The sequence below is a fragment of the Apteryx mantelli genome, chromosome 2, assembly GCF_036417845.1.
Source record: "Apteryx mantelli isolate bAptMan1 chromosome 2, bAptMan1.hap1, whole genome shotgun sequence".
Lineage (NCBI taxonomy): Eukaryota > Metazoa > Chordata > Aves > Apterygiformes > Apterygidae > Apteryx > Apteryx mantelli.
In genome coordinates, this window is record NC_089979.1 from 148064833 (window position 1) to 148079321 (window position 14489).

The 14489-nt window shown below is 40.4% G+C and overlaps 1 protein-coding gene across 1 annotated transcript in view; it reads left to right on the plus strand.

Moving 5' to 3' along the window:
- The window catches only part of MALRD1 (MAM and LDL receptor class A domain containing 1), a 303969-nt gene that overhangs the window by 108556 nt on the left and 180924 nt on the right, over nt 1-14489 (plus strand). The window contains exons 22-24 of the mRNA XM_013949322.2: nt 4936-5092; nt 8327-8437; nt 9422-9635. Of these exons, the coding sequence (XP_013804776.1) occupies nt 4936-5092; nt 8327-8437; nt 9422-9635 (482 nt within the window). The remainder of the gene's footprint in view (nt 1-4935; nt 5093-8326; nt 8438-9421; nt 9636-14489) is intronic.

The window sequence follows — 14489 nt, forward strand, 5'->3', positions numbered from 1 at the left end:
AGACACTTGCAATATTAAATTGTTAACAAAATCATAGTATGAAAATGTAGCCCAGTTGCTTATGTTGAAATCTGTGCATCCGTTAAAATATTGGCGTTTACCCTTTGAAATTAATTAGGATTTTTGCAGTGTTATAGGAATTTCTGTATATAGGGAATGCTTGCAGTACAGAAGTAAAATTAATTACTTTCAAAGGGTAAATATCAACATTTTAATGACATCTACTGTGGCTGCCAACATTTTAAGAGTCTTTCCGTGGGCTAATTTTCCAAACAATCCTGGGATCTTCCAGCCTTCCTCCCTGACAGGGCAGCCTGCATTTGATTTTGAATTTCAGCCCTTACATAAGCACTATATGCAAGGCCAAGTTTGCTCCCTCTTATACATGTTGAAAAATATCTTGTTTAGCAGTTGTTCCCCTTGACTTATGGACTCATCTGAAAAAAAAAAGTACAAAATGAGGTGGGGAGTGCTTTTTTGGAAGCATACTACTGGCTGGTTTAAAATACGTATTGGCCAATTCTAAAGAAATCTTATACTTTAACAGTTGCAGCTTGACAGACTGAACAGAGGATTGCATGTATGTTAACTGGCTCTGCTACAAAAGACACATCCGTAGAGGGGACAGACACTCTAGCATGTCAACCATGTGTAAACAAAATGATTTCTTATTGCTTCCTCCAAGCTCTTCCCCCTGAAGCAGTGTGCATTTCCCTGTAAATCCCCTGCAGGTTGCTTTGCCGGCAAATGGAAAGAATTCAAGACAGTCAGATTGCTTTGCCCTGTGAGCAAGTTAATGTCAGCTCCATGCACTAGAAAAAGCTTTCCTCTGAACAACGTGGATAGGCCAAAAGTATTCAGTCTTGCAATTGTAAGTGCAAAGACTTCCATGACAGGTGTGAAGGTTATGTAAACAGGGATGCTGTACACATTTATCCAGCCCCTTCTGGTCTCTCCATTTCCCTTACTTCTCCACATTCCCTTAATGTTTTTGTAACCACATACTCCCCCATTGCTTAATGGGATAGCACTCAGTCAAGTGTATCACCCACAGGACTTTAATAAGGTTTACTATTTTTAAATATAACCTTACAGCAACAATGAAATAAGGGCAAAACAAATCCCAACAGCATCTTCTATCTTAGAATGCAATATGGGACCAGAAGTACCTAGATGGGGTGATGTGATTTTGGTCTGCCTTCAGGGCAAATACAGATCTGACAGAACACCCAATAAGAGATGGTTGCCTGCATTTCCTCATAGTGCCAGTTGTACTCCCCTGCTCATTCAGACTAATCTCACTAGAAGCCTGAACTAAATATGTAATATTATGGGAAGTATGAGGGGTGTGGTGCTATTGCGTTTCAGACCCCATTATCATTCTGCTTCCTAGTTTTTACTTAGCCCCCTTGAATTTTGTTTTGCATATGCTGCTGACAGTCTCAGGCCACTGAATGCATGAGTTCCCAGTAGCAGAGTAAATTCTGAAGTTTGAAATGTTTTTGCAGACCTAGAGAGAAGCAGTATTCTTTTATGTCCAAGTAAGACTCAGACAGAAAACGCAGAGCCAAGGACAAAAACAAACTGAAAATTGCTATATTGAAATAGCAGCCTTTTTCAGCAGAAAGGAGAGCAATAAACTAAGGGAATATACCAAATGGAGAGTTACTTGAAATACCTGTGACTGCGTGACTGTTGCTGTGTCACAATGTCTGTGACTTTCAAAGGATCATCACTTTTACTACATGCAGCCAATTAGGAAAAGCTTATTTCTTTTTTAGTTCGGGATTATTTTTACCTAAGTGTCCTAATGTTTGCATACATTTTACTCTATTTTGCACTTATTTTCTGTAATAGTTCACTTCCAAATATTTAGGCTACTCTCCCAGGGGTGATGTGAGTATATAGCGTAATTATAAAGATGTGTGAATCATCAGGATACAGTGATAAAAGAAAAACTTCAGGGTCACTTCTCCTACTTCTGAATGAAAAAAAAGATAAGGTTGTGAAGAAGATTCACTTTTCTCCAGATCATTCCTCTTGCCCCTAGAATACCACCAGACTGACACCTTTTGGCTTTGTAAACAATCCCCAGTAATTTTGCTTGTAACTCTCTGACCTGCACCAGGTGAAGGTCTGGCCCCACATTTTAAGATGTATTTCTCGAACATATTTTTCCTCCTTCAAAATATCTATTTGTATGTAGTTTATTAACACAAAATGTTGTTATAAAGTGTTGGGAATTTCTGTTATAAGAAAAGAAGATAATATTTCTGTAGAATACCTTGTTACACTTTATACTTTATGGGTGGCAGTAGAAATGTTAACTCTGATCATGACTACTACTCTCTTGCAAGTGTTTGATTTCCATCTAAGACTATGTGCATGGGCAACCCATCCCACACACTACTGAATTTTTATGTAAAAGTCTTCATTTTTCGATCAAATATACCTCATGTCTTCCAATTAACATGTAAGAAACTACCTGCAAAATGACATACCATTTCTTGTATAAATTCCTTCATTTTATGGGACCTTTTAGTGCTTTGCTTTAAATTTAAAGTACAAATGTATTAATATTTTAGAACTGAGAATCATATTTACTAGCTAAAGAGAAATTATGGGGGTAATTCACCCCTTTGTCTTTTTACACTTGTGGAGATTTTGCACACACATCTTTACCAATACCTGCAAATACAATAATTCTCTCATTCTTGCATGCTAGATAAGGTTTTGGGAAACCTCCTACAAATGTGTAATGACTACAGAAATGTACTGCTGCTCATTAACTAACAAGTGTGCTGCCCCCGTTCTGGCATGGAACTGTTGGTACTACATGTTGCCCTGCTGAAGGAGACATCCTGGGATTTCTGTACCAAAATGCATGTGTTTTCTACCACCAAAATTGACTACTATTTTCAACTACCAAAGCATTTTCTGTAGTTTGATATGGCCATAAGATTTGTCTTTTTAATCCTTTTTTCTGATGGGGGGGTCTGAGGGAGACCTGCTTCTGAGGGGGGAAGTAATGCCTTGTGTAACAAGAAATTGAATGAACTACTGATTTGCAAGGATTTTTTAAGGACCATTTACTGTTTTAATGGCTATTACTAGTTTTTAATGTTTCTACAAAATGAAATTTTAGCAGTTCTTAACCATGAAGAAGGAGAAAGAAAAGATGATTTTCATTTAAAAGTACACTGAAGTCCAGCTGTAGGTTATACATGATAAGGAAGATACTGAGTGAAAAATTGTGCTGTGGGCTACCAGGGCAGATCAGGCTGTTTGCAGACTATCAATCTGTCACTGGTCATATTAGAAACAAGTAACTGCATACATGACTCTAAGGATGAGTGCATTAATTAAGGGCATCAGATCCTCAGAAGAAACTGCTTTGTGAGCACAGAGACAAAATTCCCTGTTTTAACCTGTTTTACCTTATATACTATAGTAGTTAGAATGTGCTGTTCCTAAAGTGCCTTAATTCAGGATGGAATTCAGTCTCTTCTTGACCGCCAAGGTGCATAATAGGCCTAAATTAATATATGTTAGTATGCTTTATGATTATTGAATGTAAGTTATTATATACAGTAGATGTAATATATTAGTTCTGTTATAAGTTTACAATGATAAACCTGTATGTGCTAATTTCATAGTTATTTTATCATTCAGGTTAGTACATGTTGAATTCAATATAGTCATTGCAATCTGAGAGGAATTGAGTCTAGAAAACTAGTGACTTTTTTTCTAATTTTGTAATTTTTTTAAAGAAACAATTTTCTTATGAGATTTCAAAGAGACTGCACTGGATTATTGAAAAAATAGCTTTTATAATATTTGTTTAATACTCCAGGGTTGCTGCAGCAAAGATTGCATCTAACTAAGTTTTTAAAGCACAGGCACCAAAGTCCTTTAGGGACAGGTGATAAACACTTGGAGCAGGATTGTGAAGAAAAAATATGTTTTTTAATCTGTGCCATCACAGTCCTGACTGTCCGTTCGGAAAGACTTCCAGTCTCTGAACACCTTGTAGGCACTCCACATTTTTCCAGACAATACTTGCTGCATGTACTCTGCTTTCTTATTACTGTAATGGTGCAACTTTACACATTTGTTGCTCATAATTTAGTCAAACAGGCGAATTGAAAAGCCGGGAAATCCTGGTATAAATTTCTCAGGTAAGGACCTTTTTAAATATATAGGTCCCATAGTCAGGTTTGTAAGTCCTTGTTGGTAATGTTCTTTGTTTTGAGAAGTACTGAGTATCTAGCAACTCCACTGAAGAGAGCAAAATCTTCTGTTTGGTCAACAGCTGCTTTTTATTTTGAAAATGAAGTTTTTTAGCAGCCAAATCTTAGCTACCCAAAATACTAAAACTGTAGTCCCAGCCCTTCTGCAGACATTCAGAGTCTGAGGTATACTGTACCTGGCTACTGATAGACTGCAAAAATAGCCTGATCTTCCCCAGTAGCTCAGGACAAAGAATTTCACCTAAAGTCTGTTTGTTTCCTGACTCCAAACCAGGAGGACATCCATGTATGCCCCAGTTGTGCCTAGGCCTCTGATTTCCCTGAGGAAAACAAGCAAACAAACAAAAGCAATACAACAACAACAAAACCCCAGCCCTCAGGAGTATGACACAGTGGGTAAAGGCAAGCATCAGCTCTGTATTTTGCTTTGCCTATCTGTGGTATGGAAATACTAGCTGCTTTTTTCAAGGGTTTTTTGAGACTCTAGCAATACGCTGTTTAAAGAGCATTCAGATACTCAGCTAGAAGGTGTTGTATCTGTATAAAGAAGTATTACCATTTTAATATAAGCATAAAACTATATATGGTTTTAATATAACCATATAACTATCGCCATTTTAATACAAGAATGTAATTATGATTAAATGTTTTATTTAAATAAAGAAAAACCTTTTTCTCTGAGCAGGTTTACTGAAGAAGGCTGGTATCTGTTTGCAGACAGCTCAGTTGGAAAATTTGGTCAGAATGCTGACATTGCTACCCCAGTCATCTCCCTTACTGGGCCAAAATGCAAAATGGTATTCTGGAACCATATGATTGGTGCAACAGTAGGTTCTCTGCAGGTAAGGAGAAGGTTTGGAGGTTTTTTGCTGCCTGAAATTCCTGTGAGAAAACTCTTGCCTAGTCATTTAGTTTCATTAAAGCCTAGACTGCTAATAAATGAAAATGAGCAATTACTAACACTCCACTGCTCTCAATATGTTATGATCTGAAGGAAGCATTAGCTTGAGTGAGCTGTGGAAAATGTGACTTTTTATAAGCTAAAATGACCTTTGTAAATATACCATGGATGGGGCTTCTGTACAAGAAAAAGCCTTGTACTGCACAATAACCTTTGACACTAAAAAGCATCAGCAGATATCTGAACATCAAGGTTTTTGGCTGTATGGGATGGGAGCACTAAAAAAGAAATAATTGCATTCAGATTAATTCTGATGAAATTTTGTAGAATTGGCTTGTTGTTATGTTATTCCTTTGAAAATTTAATGTATATTCTTCAAAGGTTAATTATATTAAAACAAGCAAAACTGAGATATTTCTAGGACTTAAACATAGCAAGATTTCTTACCCATACTCTTTTCTTTTGGAATAAAAGCATTTATGTAATGCAAATCTAATTGGTTCAGACCAAATTCCTGCAAAGGGACTGAATAAACAGCAACATTGTTCTCAACAATTTTTATGCCATAAATATGAGTAACTATAACAGGACTTCCACTGAATTTTACACAATAACTACAACATCAGAAATTGATTGTAAAAATATTCAGAATAAAATACTCAATCACATGCACACCCAGAATCAAATTGGTAGTTCAGTGAACTTCAAATGCATCCATAAGCCAAGGATCTGACCAGTGTGTGTGAATTTAATTGTACAAATAAATTCTTAGTAGCTTAGTTACATCCAAGTTACTCTGAATAACAAAGTGCAATTACAGTAAAAAGGTGGCTGAGTTCAGCTGTTTTGAAGATGAAATTAAAATGTGTTATTGATATTAAAACTGAAAATTAGGACATGGTTTCCTTCACCCCACATGTGTGACTTGCTAAATGTTCAGAGGAACCATGTTCTGGGTTTTCATGAATTTTTCTGAACCAATTTTCAGCAATATCACTGAATTGTCCCAAGTAAGTAATGCAGGTGCTAGGGTACTTGGCAAGTAGACAAATTCTAATTAATCAGAATTAGTAGATGATCATAGAGTAAAGATGGTTTGTCCTCAGTTTAAACACTTGGAACAGGTTGATTCCCTTTGGCTTCTTGCATTTGCTCCAGTGTCCCAAAGCTTCTGTAAAACCTAGGAACCCACATTACTTGGAAGCAAGCCCATTCAGTGTTTTGCAGAAAGTAACAGCAAATCCTATGTAGTCATTTCCAGTATCACACTGTGAAGGTACCACTACAAAAGGCAAATGTATATACATTTTTTTCTCAATTCCAACATGAGAGACAACTGTTTCACTCTATCAGTTTTAACTTAATGGATTTTAAGACTTACCAAAAAATCTTTGCATCACAAAATCTTTGCATTTTAATCATTATAAATAATTGTTTATTTTTGGTTGTTTAATTTTTCAGTTAATAATGAATGTAGGAATAACCCAGAATATAAAGTTATTTAGTTAATCTGTCATTATTTTCTTCTAAAGATTGTCAGTATTATATGAATGTATCTTTTTTGTGGTTGAAAATTACTGGAGTTCTTCTGTCAATCTCATCCCCCATGACCACCACATTTTTAATGTACAAGTTTTGTTTTTTTGAATGTTAGTCTGTATCAATCCATAAAAGTCATGTAGGACATGCCCAAGACTCTCCTATCTGCTATTTGCCTGAATGATTGCCTTGCTGTGTTTCTATAACTTTCTTAAACAATGATTAGTTGTTGCCACCAAAGTAGACTTGCTCTACCAAAGTAGCTATTTTTTCAGCAACTTACAATGTAATCAAAATACATACGGCTTCCAAGGGCATTAGGGTACAGGGAAGCCTTTCTGGTGAAGGACTTGGATTTAAGGTGTAAACCTTGGTAAGTAATCTACAGCATATATAAAACTGTGTGTGTACGTGTCTATATCCCTATGTAGTCAAACACATTTATAGCTATATTCGTATTCATATACAGTGTATATATGAGTGTAAGAGTTTTTTTTTTCTTTTTCAGCACCCCTTATTCTCTCAAATAATGTCCATAATCCCTATTTTTTTCTATTTTTTTCCTTAAAATTCATGTTTTCTATGAACAGCTTCTTTCTTGTCTTTAAAGCCAGGTGTCACTTTGTTTTTCTGTTCTATTTAATATATTGCACCTGCTTCTTTTGTTCCTCTGGATTGAAAGCTCTTCAGTGTGGGGATCTGCTATTTGCTTGGCAGAACTTACCTGCTTTACAGTACCATAGACACCCATGGGACTGCATAAATTTTCCAAAAATGCCATTTTTTCATTAAGATGAAAAATGCCTGGGCTGCCCTAAGAAGATTACACAGAGTAGCAATAAATCCTTGAAAGCAGAGGCGGTTCAGGCAACTGGTGAAGTGATTTTTAGCCGTATGAGTACTGGCTGGGGACACAGCTTGACACACACCATCAAACTTCCATCTTGTCGTTATTGTTAGCTCAGTTGAATTCGGATGCCCCAGAGGTTAGAGCAAAACATATTTAGGGCTTTGTGTTCATGTGGAAAAGTGTCAGCTTTACCCAGCTCAGTGACTGTTCACTGGGGTTAAGAAATTAATGAGTCTTCCATTGTCCAAACAGATGAAGTTTGGTCTATGGATGGAAAGAACAGGTTTTTATTTGTAGGAAGAAAAAAAGGATTGTTTCATATAGAACCAGAATATTAAATCTAGCCTGGAACTGTAGTGGCACAATCTGATCCAGTCTAATAGATGCATGTACTATTATAATCTTCATTACTCTGGTTGTTAGTGCTGTTTTCCATGTTTTACAAATGGACCCTGACCTTTTGCTGAGCAATTTTTTTTTGTGGCTAGCCATTTTTTACCCCAGATAATTTAATGGGATAAATTATGGGATAAATGAGATAAATTATAATTTAATGGGATAAGGCCCTGAGCTGAGTGTACGTTCCTGAGGAGATCAGAAAAACCTGAAGAAGAATTTTCTTAGAATGTTGGTTTACACTGGCAATCCTTTTGCACTTGATATTATGTGGCAATATAGGGATAACTTATATTAGATACTTGGAGCAAAATTGTTTAATGTTAATGAATCTGAAGTGAATTAGCATTGGAAATACTTTTTTGTGATCTGAAATTATTTCCTTTTCAGGTACTCAGTAAAATTGGTAACATGACTTCTAGACTGTGGGCTCAAAGTGGCAGCCAAGGTCCACAGTGGAACAGAGCAGAAGTGTTCTTAGGAATTCGTTCCAGTTTTCAGGTGTGTGTATTCTTACTTTATGTGCTTTCTAGTCAGTCAGCTGGATTTAGGTACTGTTATCTTGCGCATTTTTCCCCTTATCATTTCTCTTTTGCCCCATACACATCCTGTGCTTCCTCTTCTGCATATTCAATAAACTCATCTTCTTGGCCTTCTAAACAGTTATCTGAGTTGGAGACAAATCTTTGAAGGGAATGAGAAATTTCCGATCAGATTATGACGTCCCTTTCTAAGACAGAGAATCCCTTCTATCCTTGAATCCAACTCAGGTTAGAACTATTCCACTTCCTTCTCCTGAGTGTGTAGTAGAATTACATTTGTTTTATGAAAAAGGATTCTTGAGCACCATGCTGTCTTCAAAATATGAGCTGACCTGTAAGCCTCTTAGAGATACTTAGTCATGAGTATACCATGCTTAGTTGTATCCTTCTAAAAAAAGAGAGACATCCTGGAACATATTTTAAAATGAGTTACATTGTCTGGTACGTAAAGGTGACTGATTCAGGTTTGCCAGAAATTGCAGTAGCTTGTAATATAACATTATTGGAGAAAATTGTGAGATAAGCTAAAGAGAATGCAATCATCTGTCTGGGATGGCTTTTAATGAGGCTTTAACATTCTTGTTACATCCAGGGAAATAACTGATGAATGAGTCAGACTAATATTCTTCATGCTTACTTTGCACATGTAAGTGGAACTCTTGCTATTAATTCAAGAAGAGCAGGGACTAGTATCTTTTGTGTTAGTCACTTTCTTTCTCTTTTCTGTACTTGGTTGATGTTAGATGGTGGTCCTTCAATATAGTGACAGATCTGTACAGGCAGTGGTACGTGCCTACACAGGACCATGCTCTGGGAGTAAGAACTGATGGCTCCATATTGCAAGACTTGCAAGGATCATCATAGTCTCTGTTCTATCATGTTGCGTATACAAGCTTTTATATATCTATCAGTGCTTTACTGAAATATCTGTGATTTTTATTAGGTTGTTTTCAGGGCAAAACGTGGTGTCAGTTACATGGGAGATGTGGCAGTGGATGATATTACCTTTGAAGATTGTTCCCCTTTGCTCATCCCAGACAGACCTTGCACATTAGAGGAATTCACATGTGCCAACAAGTACTGCATCCCAAAGGATAATCTGTGTGATTTTGTAAATGACTGTGCAGATAACTCAGATGAGAACCCCAACATTTGCCGTAAGTATGTTATTTTTAAATTCTAATTATCATAAATAACAGTGCCTCAATTGTTAAGGCCTGAATACTGTTGGCAGCTCATCAGCTAAGAAAGCAAACATGAAGGTAATAATTTAATTATATTCCTTGGCTTTTAGGGATTTTAAATTATTATTATTTAATTTGAAAACATATGATAGAAAGTAAAATGTGCTGTTAGTGAATTTCTTAAAATAATTCAGAAAACGGCTGTCTTTAAAAGCAGAATAAATATCTCCTGTTTTCCATATGAAAAGAGTGTATTAAGAGTGAAAAAATATTTTGAGGTTAATACCTTTGGGATATGAGGAATCTACCTCCTTTGATATTTCAAGGATTGTCAGGTCTCTTAGCAAACATTTTAATTTGAATACTGCACAACTTGGGCTTTTATAAGAGATATCAAGAACCAGCATCTGTCCCACTGGATTCAAAGAATGATATTTTATATCAAATGGGTGCTTCTCTGAAAAAAATAGATCACAGAATATTGTTTAGGTATGGCTAACACTTTATTTTTTATAGTAAAATCTTTGGAAATGCTCACACAACCAAATCTGAATTGTTTGGTACAATATTAATAGCTGCCTCATTTTTATTGAGCTTTTGAACACAGTGCCTCAAATTCTCAGTGAATACAAATCTATGAAGCAAAGGTATGCTGATATAACACAGCAAAGAGACTGTTCTTTTTCACTGATACTCATGCTATAAAAGTCTTAGTGATTTCCGCACCAGGAATAAGTATATCATTTAGCTATTTGGGGACCAGTTCTGATCTTCTGCTGCTAAAAATGAGGAGTCTATCAAGTTGGAATTACTCTGTTGAAAAAGATTCTCATATTTTGGCATTTATTTTCTGAAATATTACAACCTTTCCTTCTGAATTTGAGTTCCCTGGTTTGTCTGTTTCCCATGAGACACCATCAGTCAGAGAGCAACTGAAGCATTATGAATAAAATGGTCCAAATAGGATGTCCGGATTTAGTTTTGTAACCCCTAAATTAAGTATTTCATTCTGATCCCCCATTGGAAGAGAGAAGAATTGAAACAGTCCCACAAGGAAAGTGTTTCAGTGCAAGGTGTTCTTTTACTCATTGCTTTTAAGGAAAAAAATGGATGGAATTTTACTGACTGGATTTTAACAGAGAGCTTTACAACACAGAATCACAGAATCACAGAATCACTGAGGTTAGAAGGGACCTCTGGAGATCGTCTAGTCCAAACCCCCCTGCTCAAGCACGGTCACCTAGAGCATGTTGCACAGGACTGCATCCAGGCGGGTTTTGAATATCTCCAGAGAAGGAGACTCCACAACCTCTCTGGGCAACCTGTTCCAGTGCTCTGTCACCCTCACAGTGAAAAAGTTTTTCCTCATGTTCAGATGGAAGCGTCTGTGTTTCAATTTGTGCCCGTTGCCTCGTGTCCTGTCGCTGGGCACCACTGAAAAGAGTCTGGTCCCATCCTCTCGACGCCCTCCCTTCAGATACTTGTACACATTGATAAGATCTCCTCTCAGCCTTCTCTTCTCCAAGCTAAACAGGCCCAGCTCTCTCAGCCTTTCCTCATAAGAGAGACGCTCCAGTCCCCTAATCCTCTTTGTAGCCCTTCGCTGGACTTGCTCCAGTAGTGCCACATCCCTCTTGTACTGGGGAGCCCAGAACTGGACGCAGTACTCCAGATGTGGCCTCACCAGGGCTGAGTAGAGGGGGAGAATCACCTCCCTCGACCTGCTGGCAACACTCTTCCTGATGCACCCCAGGAGACCATTGGCCTTCTTGGCCACAAGGGCACATGGCTGCCTCATGGTCAACTTGGTGTCCACCAGCACTCCCAGGTCCTTCTCTGCAGAGCTGCTTTTCAGCAGGTCAACCCACAACCTGTACCGGTGCATGGGGTTATTCCTCCCCAGCTGCAGGACCCTGCATTTGCCTTTGTTGAACTTCATGAGGTTCCTCTCCGCCCACCTCTCCAGCCTGTCCAGGTCTCTCTGAATGGCAGCACAGCCCTCTGGTGTATCGGCCACTCCTCCCAGTTTGGTATCGTCAGCAAACTTGCTGAGGGTGCACTCTGTCCCTTCATCCAGGTCATTGATGAAGAAGTTGAACAAGACTGGACCCACTACTGACCCCTGGGGGACACCGCTAGCTACAGGCCTCCAACTAGACTCTGCGCCACTGATCACAACCCTCTGAGCTCTGCCATTCAGCCAGTTCTCAATCCACCTCACTGTCCACTCATCTAGCCCACACTTCCTGAGCTTGTCTATGAGGATGTTATGGGAGACAGTGTCAAAAGCCTTGCTGAAGTCTAGGTAGACAACATCCACTGCTCTCCCCTCATCTACCCAGCCAGTCATTCCATCATAGAAGGCTATCAGGTTGGTTAAGCATGATTTCCCCTTGGTGAAGCCATGCTGACTACTCCTGATCACCTTCTTTTCCTCCACATGCTTGGAGATGGCCTCCAGGATGAGCTGCTCCATCACCTTTCCAGGGATGGAGGTGAGGCTGACTGGCCTGTAGTTCCCTGGGTCCTCCTTCTTGCCCTTTTTGAAGACTGGGGTGACATTGGCTTTCTTCCAGTCTTCAGGCACCTCTCCTGTTCTCCATGACCTTTCAAAGATGATGGAGAGTGGCTTAGCAATAACGTCCGCCAGCTCCCTCAGCACTCGTGAGTGCATCCCATCAGGGCCCATGGATTTGTGGGTGTCAACTTTGCTTAAATGATCTCTAACCCGATCCTCCTCCACCAAGGGAAAGTCTTCCTTTCTCCAGACTTTCTCTCTTGCCTTCAGGGTCTGGGGTTCCTGAGGGCTGGCCTGAGCAGTAAAGACTGAAGCAAAGAAGGCATTCAGTAACTCTGCCTTCTCTGCATCCTTCGTCACCAGGGCACCCACCCCATTCAGCAAAGGGCCCACATTTTCCCTAGTCTTCCTCTTGCTACTGATGTATTTGAAGAAGCCCTTCTTGCTGTCCTTGACACCTCTAGCCAGATTTAATTCCAAATGGGCCTTAGCCTTCCTCGTCGCATCACTGCATACTCTGACAATGTTCCTATATTCCTCCCAAGTGGTCTGTCCCCCTTTCCACTTTCTGTATACTTCCTTCTTCTGGTTGAGTTTTGCCAGGAGCTCCTTGCTCATCCATGCAGGTCTCCTACCTCCTTTGCTTGACTTCCTACTCATAGGGATGCACCGCTCTTGAGCTTGGAGGAAGTGATGTTTGAATATTAACCAGCTCTCTTGGACCCCCCCCTTTCTTCTAGGGCCCTAACCCATGGGATTCCTCCAAGCAGGTCCCTGAAGAGGCCAAAGTTTGCTCTCCTGAAGTCCAGGGTTGCGATCCTACTTGGTGCCCTGCTGCCTCCTCGCAGGATCCTGAACTCCACCATCTCATGGTCACTGCAGCCAAGGCTGCCCCCGACCTTCACATCTTCAACCAGTCCTTCTTTGTTTGTTAGTACGAGGTCCAGCAGCACACCTCTCCTTGTTGGCTCCTCCACCACCTGTGTCAAGAAGTTGTCACCAATGCTCTGCAGGAACCTCCAGGACTCTCTGTGCCTAGTTGTGTTGTCTTTCCAGCAGATATCAGGGTGGTTGAAGTCCCCCATGAGAACCAGGGCCTGCGATCGTGAGGCTACTTCCAGCTGTCTGTAGAAGGCCTCATCGACTTCCTCTTCCTGATCAGGTGGCCTGTAGTAAACACCCACCACAGTGTCACCCATGCTAGCCTGCCCTTTAATCCTTCCCCATAAGCTCTCGACTCGCTCTTCATCCACCCCTAGGCACAGCTCAATACATTCCAGTTGCTCTCTCACATAAAGAGCAACTCCACCACCTCGCTTTCCTGGCCTGTCTTTCCTAAAAAGCACGTAGCCATCCGTGACAGCACTCCATCATGTGAGCTATCCCACCATCCCAGAAGCTTCTTTAAAAGCATGGGGGTCACTTCCAGGGTAAAACTTCTACAGCACAGATGCACAAATGGCTGAGGTTGGAAGGGACCTTTAAAGATCATCTAGTCCAACTCCCCTGCTCAAGCACGGTCACCTAGAGCAGGCTGCCCAGGACCCTGTCCAGATGACTTTTGAATATCTCCAAAGATGGAGACTCCACAAACTCTCTGGGCAACTTGTTCCAGTGCTCTGTCACCCTCACAGTGAAGAAGTTTTTTCTCATGTTCAGATGGAACTGTCTGTGTTTCAGTTTGTGCCCGTTACCTCACGTCCTGTCGCTGGGCACCACTGAAAAGAGTCTGGCTCCATCCTCTCGACGCCCTCCCTTCAGATACTTGTACACATTGATAAGATCTCCTCTCAGCCTTCTCTTCTCCAAGCTAAACAGGCCCAGCTCTCTCAGCCTTTCCTCATAAGAGAGACGCTCCAGTCCCCTAATCCTCTTTGTAGCCCTTCGCTGGACTTGTTCCAGTAGTGCCACATCCCTCTTGTACTGGGGAGCCCAGAACTGGACGCAGTACTCCAGATGTGGCCTCACCAGGGCTGAGTAGAGGGGGAGAATCACCTCCCTCGACCTGCTGGCAACACTCTTCCTGATGCACCCCAGGAGACCATTGGCCTTCTTGGCCACAAGGGCACATGGCTGCCTCATGGTCAACTTGGTGTCCACCAGCACTCCCAGGTCCTTCTCTGCAGAGCTGCTTTCCAGCAGGTCAACCCCCAACCTGTACTGGTGCATGGGGTTATTCCTCCCCAGGTGCAGGACCCTGCACTTGCCTTTGTTGAACTTCATGAGGTTCCTCTCCGCCCACCTCTCCAGCCTGTCCAGGTCTCTCTGAATGGCAGCACAGCCTTCTGGTGTATCAGGTACTTCTCCCA